Source organism: Moschus berezovskii, chromosome 15 (assembly GCF_049115385.1).
Source record: "Moschus berezovskii isolate FMDL1 chromosome 15, NW_MosBer_1.0, whole genome shotgun sequence".
NCBI classification, from domain to species: domain Eukaryota; kingdom Metazoa; phylum Chordata; class Mammalia; order Artiodactyla; family Moschidae; genus Moschus; species Moschus berezovskii.
The window spans coordinates 17390426-17398335 of record NC_142474.1 but is presented as its reverse complement, the minus strand read 5'-3'; the positions used below and the strand labels follow the sequence as shown (position 1 = coordinate 17398335).

General features: G+C 50.3%; 1 protein-coding gene across 1 annotated transcript; it reads right to left on the bottom strand.

Moving 5' to 3' along the window:
• Positions 1 to 2840, bottom strand: GHRH (growth hormone releasing hormone). The gene is made up of 3 exons (XM_055424194.2): positions 2761 to 2840; positions 2389 to 2493; positions 1 to 205 (listed from the first exon to the last, which is right to left on the bottom strand). The coding sequence occupies exons 1-3, from the start codon at positions 2838 to 2840 to the stop codon at positions 1 to 3; spliced, it is 390 nt and encodes a 129-aa protein (XP_055280169.2).
• Between the last annotated feature and the right edge of the window lie 5070 nt (positions 2841 to 7910).

Here is a 7910-nt window from a genome sequence, read left to right as displayed (position 1 = left end):
CTACCCATGGGGACAGAAGCCTCTGAGGTCCTTCAAAACACACATGTGCACACCCTCGCCCTTGTGCACGCACATATGTTCCCACCTGCACTCCTGCAGCAGGCGCCCCAAGATGCTCTCCAGTGCCACCTGCTGTTGGGCTGGCCACACGCTGCCCGCCTGACGGCCAAGCCGCACCTTCGCTCCTTGCTCCTGGTTTCTTGCTCTGTTTGATTAGAAAAAGAGGAACAACAGAAGTTGCTGTTTGAGTAGGAAGCGGAGGAGGCCTGGGAAAGGTCAGGGCAAAGGGAGCAGGGCGGGGGTGCATCCCTCGGCCTATTGCGATACCCGGCATAGACTCTTGCACCCAGCTGAATTAGACTCAGCAACGTTTAAGAAGGCCGTGTGTATAGGAGTGAAGACTACAGGCTGTGAAGTACACATTTGCAAACTATCTTCCCACAGATGACTTATTAAGTACAAAGGAGAAGATGTTAACTCGACAGAGGAGAAACCTGGCAGACATCATGTGACACAAGTGATCAAAGTTACCATCACCAAAGGGACAAATGGACAACACGCGCCTCCCGACAGGATGCAGCGAGAAGGACACATTACCTCTGTGGCATAATGTGAATCTATTCATGAGGAAGCACCCGGCAAGCCCAATATGAGGGACAGTCTATGAAGAAGTGCCTTTACTGATAAAAAATGTCTGTGTCATAAAGACTGAGGAGCTGATCCAGCCTAAAAGAAACTAAAGAGACATGACAACTAACTGCCACCTGTGGCTGGACTGAGTCCTGGATGAGGAAGATCAGTAATTGTTACAGGGACTTCCCTGGTGGTCCGGTGGTTAAGAATCCACCTTGCAATGTAGGCAACGTGAGTTCAATCCCTAATGGGGGAACTAAGATCCTACATGCCGCAGAGTAACTGAGCCCGAGCGCCACAGTTACTAAGCCCATGTGCCACAACCAGAGAGTCCACGTGGCACAATGAAAGATCCTGCCTGCTACAACTAAGACCTCTCGCAGCCAAAAATACTTAAACATTTTTATAAAGGACATTTTGGGACAACTAGTGAAATTCAAATATGGATGCTAAGTGATAATTATACTGTGATTATATAAGAGAGTATCCTTTGATTAGCTATTAGGAGACACACAAAAGTACTTAAGGATAAAGGGTCATGATGATTTTAATTCACTCTCAAATGGTTCAGCAAAACAATAATACTCATAATCGTACCTGAGTTTGTGTCCGTACGTCTAGATCTGTATTTAGGCATATATATATATATAGAGAGAGAGAGAGTGTGTGTGTACACATGCTCAGTCATGTCTGACTCTGCGACCCCATGGACTGTAGTCCACCAGGCTCCTCTGTCCAGGGGATTTTCCAGGCAAGAATAATGGAGTGGGTTGCCTTTTCCTCCTCCAGGGAATCTTCCTGACCCAGGGATCAAACCTGCATCTTCTGCACTGCAGGCAGATTCTTTACCACTGAGTCATCAGGGAAGCCCCAGATATGGAGTAAGCAAATATAGTAAAAAATATTAGGAATTATTGACTCTTAGGGCAGGGCATGCTAAAGCTGTTTGTACTATTTCTGCAACTTCTCTGTAAGTTTGGAATTTTTTCAAAATGAAAATTAAAACATGTTCAGGCAGTGGAGTCAGGCTGATTGGATGCTAATTCTGCCACTCATTAGTGTGTGTCCTTTGCTGCTGCTGCTGCTGCTAAGTCACTTCAGTTGTGTCTGACTCTGTGTGACCCCATAGACGGAAGCCCACCAGGCTCCCCCATCCCTGGGATTCTCCAGGCAAGAACACTGGAGTGGGTTGCCATTTCCTTCTCCAATGTGTGAAAGTGAAGTCGCTCAGTCGTGTCCAACCCTTAGCGACCCCACGGACTGCAGCCTACCAGGCTCCTCCATCCATGGGAGTTTCTAGGCAAGAGTACTGGAGTGGCTTGCCATTGCCTTCTCCGGTGTGTCCTTTAGAAGCTACTAATGTAGCTTCTGTGTGATGGGGTAAGAGGACATCCTTTGTAAAGTTGTTGGAAGGAGCACATAAGAACCTGAGAATAATGGCTGACACTACCAAGGGCTTACTCTGCACTGTGCCAGGTTGTGTATTAATGAACCAGTGCAAAGTCTTTTTTTCTGGTAGAGTCAGTCAAGTGGTGACTGCTGTCAGTGTTATTACTGGAGCCCAACTCAGGGACAAGCATCTATGCTCAATGATCATTTATTAGTTACAGATAAGATGAGGTTCGACACTGGAGCCCTTCTGCCCTGGCAAGTCCAGAAGTGACAGATGCTGTGCAAGTGAAGAGACCAGACTTGGTCCCCCCAAATTGTGATGCATTGGGGGTGCAGGGAGAAGTCACGAGAACGCTGGCTCACCCCTGCTGCCTGTTCATGATATCCTGGAGTAGCTTGCGGGCAGACAGCTGGCCCAGTACCTTCCGGTAGCTGTTAGTGAAGATGGCATCTGCATACCGTGGGATCCTAGTAGAAGGAGTCAGAGATCAGAGGGTGGGGTGGGAGGGCCAGGGGACTGTGCTCACTTGGTCTCTGTGAGGTCCTTCTGTCGCCTCTTGCCCTGCTCATCCCCAGAGAGGGCTGGAACCAGGGCTGGGTGGTGACCTCTCTGGGGCTCAGTCTACCTCCCTCCCAGAGATGAGCAAGGGAGGCTGCCTGAGGAGCCAGTGGGGGACCAGCTCGATTCTGCATCCTCAAAGTGCCTCTCTTGCTTCTCTTGTCAGAACTGCTTACCTGAGAGGCTGGGAGGGCAGGGAACCGTGGGAGCCGCTGCTGAGGGTGAGGGTCACGAGGAAGAACACCCAGAGCAGCATCCTTCACCCCTGTGCTGGTACCTGGGAAATGACAGACAGGAAGAAAAGGTCAGGCATATCCACAGACACTGGGATGCCCTCTGCTCGCCCTGGCCCTCGGCCTGGCTCCATGAGAGCTATGGTCCTTGTCTTTTGGAAGCTGTGGGGTAGGGAAGACGGAGAAGACTCGAAGTCTGACACACCGGGGTTCAAGTTCTGCCTCTGCCAGTCGCAAACTCTGGCCTCATTTTCTCCATCTGTAAAATGGGCATGATAAGGCTATGCCGCTGACCTCACAGGGTTGAACATACAATGAAAGACGATGGTGAAACTACCACTTCCTGTAGGGCGTTCTACACGGGACTCAGGCCTCAGCAAGGAATAATATAATAATGTGTGCTAAATCGCTTCAGTCGTGTCTGACGCTTTGCGACCCTATGGACTATAGCCCGCCAGGTTCCTCTGTCCGTGGGGACTCTTCAGGCAAGAAGACTGGAGTGGGGGAGAAGCAAACAGCTTCTCATATTTGCCTAAGTCCCCCCTGCCCCAGTGTGGCACTGACAGTGTTGAATGGGGCTGATAGCTCAGGCTCTGAGTCAGAAAAATCCGAGTTCACATCCAGGCTTGGTCATCACTAGCTGTGCATCCCAGGACTAGGGGCTTCTCCTTTCCAGACCTCAGTTTCTCTATCCATAAAATGGACTCGATAACTGGACCTACTCCCTAGGGTTGTGTGAGCATGAACTGAGATGAGGCATCTGGCGTGAGTGGTTGGCACAGGGGGGATTCTTCACGCACCTCAGCTCTGAGGACCTGCTCAGAGCGCAGGCTGTCTTGTTTCTCCTGGAGTTGTAGGGAAGGGAGAATGGCTGTGCCTCTTGCTCCAGAAGTTTAGATTTTGCCTAAGAGTTTTAGCCCTGGAAGAGACCAGGAACCTGGGGAGCCCAGTGGCAGAACCACCTCATAGATCATGTAATTATCCTTAATGGGGGCCTGCTGACACCATGCTCGGCAGTTAGGAAGAAGAGTCTACAGGGGACAGAGCCGCCTCTGCTAGGGCCATGCTCTGCTATCAATCCGGACCGCGGGGTGGAAACCGCTGGGCTCAGGGAGACTCAGTCACCTCAGGTTCGGGACTTCCCATCTCCCAGGGCTACCACGCTCTCAGCAGGATGTCCCCTCTAGGGGCATATGGAGCCCACCAGATGCTTGGCCAGCCCCAGAAAGGGCAAGAGACACCTCACGGCCCACCATCTCCCTGAGTGGCTCCATTTCCGGCAGGTCCTGCTCAGAAGGGATTTCCGGCAGGCGGGGCCAGCCCAGGAGGAATCCACTTCCATCCCTGTGCTCACTTCTCCTCTCAGGGTATCACCCTCCTTCTCCCAGACACTGGGGTCTGGACTAAACCCGGGAGGCCTTGAGATCCCGGGAAGCACCCCTGGGGACTGTTCAATGCTGCCTGAGACTCTTGCACTCCCAGAGCTGGAGGGAGCAGCCATCCAGACCTCAGTCGTGAGCCCCCTCTTTGATGTGCTCCCCTCCATCCCCCTCCCTGCAACAGCCTATGGTCCAGTTTCAGCCCAAACACTGTGAGTGACAGGGAGCTCACTACCTGCAAGCCAGTGTGTCCTTTTCCTGTTTGGAAGCTTTTCCCATTGTGTCAAGTCCAAGTCCCCTTATCCTGCAAATACTTGTTAAGCTTTTACCACTCTGGTAAGGATAGGGGCTAGAGAAAAATGAGACCATGGCCTCGACTTTGACATCCACCGGCTGGCTGTGCCTCTCAGACCTTCTGTACCTTTAACCACACGATGAGCCCTTTAGATGCGTTTTGCATCTGATTTAGACCTTGGCTCCCCAGACCAAGGATCTTTAGCCTTCTGTCCTCATCACACGTTATCACACCCATCTCTTTTCCAGACCTGGTCCTCTGCTGGAGTCTCCTAAACGGGGAGATCTTTCAGGGCAAACGGGTCTCCTTGACATGACCACTACTTTTTCTGTCTCCCAGCTGCAGTCTGGGCTTTCTTGCCTTCTTTCCGGCTGCTCTTCAATGACCTGAGCACATCCAGGCTCGCAATCACCCTTCTCACCTCTCAGAAGCCCTTGGCATTCTACTCCCTCCAGGACAAAGCCCAAACCCCTGTTTTTGGTGTGAGCGCCATCTCAGCCTCCCCAACCCTTGCCCCTTCTCCCGGGGCTGGCACAAGGGATTCCCAGCCCCTGGGCCCCCCTGGCCCTCACAGCCCACCCTTACACTCAGCCTCGGGAGCAGTTATCACGAGCTCTAGTTTTAGACAGCCAATGAAATAAACCCAGAGAGGAGAAGGGCCTTTTTTCCATGGTCCTCCATCAAATGAGTTGCAGAGTGGGCACTTCAGAATGGGCCTCCCGCTCTGCGCGGTGGCCTCTCAGATACAATCCCCTATTCACAGGGCTCCCTATTCATGAGGGCGCTCCAGAATTCATCCCCTGCACATAGAAAACAGTTCTGAGAAGACTGAAAGCTTTTGCTCTTTGTTACTGAGTCTCCGGGGAGGAAACAAGGGGGGCAAACAGGAACACCTGCTTGGCTGGCACGTCCCTGTGCACATCAGGGGTTTTGGGGAGCTGAAAATAACCTGATATTGGCAGACTTTGGGAGTCAAGTCACAGTAAATCCAGTAACCCCAGGTCATTCAGAGTGAGGCTGGACAACCTCATAATCTGGTCAACCAAGAGGCACAATATTTGCCAAAACCCACATACCCTAGGGATGGGTCAAAACACCATTGTAACCTCTGACTGGCGAGAAGCTAATTCATGGGGTTACAAAATCCTGTTGGACAAAGAGGGAAAACAACAAGAATCATCCAGTTTCTGGTATGATGAGGATAGAGATTGTGCCGCTAGGAATAAAAAAGTGGTTGTGGCAGACAGCTTCCACAGGGCCAGTCTAAGAAACTAGAATTCACTGAATTAAATCAAGCATGAGTCCAAGAACACCATCAACACCTCCTGGATGGCTCCGAAGGCATTTTAGGATTTATCAGCTGTCCTTATGCGTATCAGTTAGCTCTCCACCATGCTTACAAACGAATTCCATCATTAGATATATTTGAGGTCGTCTGGACTCAGGATAAATGGGCACTTAATCTACATTAGTTGGCACATTTTGCCAGACTTCATGCCAGGAATGCTACAAGAATTCTGCAGACAAACCTTCAGTTAACAACAGAGGTAAGGTCTCAAGTACCAAACCAGCAAGGCCACTTTTGAACTTCTGGGAAAAAGAAAAAAATCTTTTACCTCTCTTAAATCTTCGGCTATGTATTTTAAGAACCCTAAAGCACTGACGTCCTGATTCACTTTATAAGCTGTTTCACCACTAGTGTTCCAAGTCAAAGGAGATCTAAGTTATTCATGAAGAAACATCTTGAACGGTCATTCAAAAAAACGACACCTCACCTTCCAGAAAGGGTTTGAGGCGGCTTGTGATAAAAGATACGAATACTTTAGGATCATTGACGTCTGAGTTGAGAGACAAGTGTGGGGGTTAATGGAGTACTCCAAGGGCAGATAATCATGTCTAAAACCTAAAGTAAGGAGCGCAGATACAATTGAGCAAGAAAGCAAAATGTTATCAATTTCCAGGCAATACGTTGAATTGGTTCTGAGTGATCAGTGCAAGGTACTGATTTGCACAGTCACTTGGTTCCTTTCTGAAGAAAGAAAGTGTCGGTCGCTCAGTCATGTCCAACTCTGTACAACCCCATGGACTGTAGGCCTCCAGGCTCCTCTGTCCATGGGGTTTTTCAGGTGAGAATACTATAGTGGGTAGCCATTCCCTTCTCCAGGAGATCTTCCTGATCCAGGGATCAAACCTGGGCCTCCCACATTGCAGGCAGATTCTTTACCATCTGAGCCACCAGGGAAGCCGTAGTCCATGGCAGAATCCCGTGCTTGACAGGAGAATCTTGCCAGATGATGCATTTGTCCTGGAAGCTCACCTGGCACACCCTTGAAAAAGCACAGAGACCTCATCTGCCCCTGATAGACCACCTGGCACCTGTTTGCTGCCACTTCCCCATGGACTGAGGTTCACGCATTCAAGACAACCTCAAAATGGTACCCACCATCCAAAGCATATTCCTGAACCCCTACCAAGGGGCCTCCAATGTACTCACCAGTCCAGGGGCAGAAAGGATGGCAGTGGGCCTCTTGGACGTGGGGTCTCTGAGTTGGTGAGAAGCTCAGTGTTCTCACCCCCATCCAGTTCAGCCCCCAGGACCACCCCCCACCCCCCAACCGCTCACCTCCGAGGTGGCAGATCTCCCTCTGCACTGAGAGGTTGCTTCAGCTCCACGGGCCTCGGCGTCTGCTCCAGCGGCTGCGTGGCGCTCCCACCAATTATACCTTCATTTTCCTGGGCGTTGTTAGCGTCAGAGGATCAATTACTCACAAGTCCGCCAAAGGATCATTTTTAGTATCACACTGACAAACCCTAATAGGGGAGAGAGGTTTTGACCCTTGCAAACGAAGATTCTGCATATCGAACTTTATCTTGGAGAGAAAGGACAGAGCGAGAAGTTATAACATTATTCCCAGAGGAAGCATCTAATACTGCTCATCTAATGATTGGCGTGCTCCTAACAGTGAAACAGTCGAGGGTTCATTTACTCTCTGAGATTAAACGAGCCTTTTAAAAAGTTCACATAATCTTGTTTTGTCCACGTGCAACTTTATTTCACTTGAGGACAGTCAACTTTACGGACGAAAGTGTTTTTTTCTCCCCTTAGTGAGGAGAGTTGTTTGCCATTTCCCTTGTCGTCCAATTATCAAAATGTTCCTCTATTCGGTTTAACCTCTTGCGGTCACAGGCCAGTGTAGGCAGCCGGCCTGGGGAGCATCACCGTCTTGTGTCTAGGCGGCCAAAGTCGATAGCTGCCTCAGAGGGGTATGGAGTTGCGAGGTAAGAAATGAGAAGTCTTGGGAGAACTGTACTTCTGGATTTCTCTAGCCTAAAACTAAAGAATCCTCAAGAATGGCACGAAAGCGTGGGAGGCGGAAGCGATGCTTTCCCACGCGGCTGTTGTCGAGCAGTGGAAACAG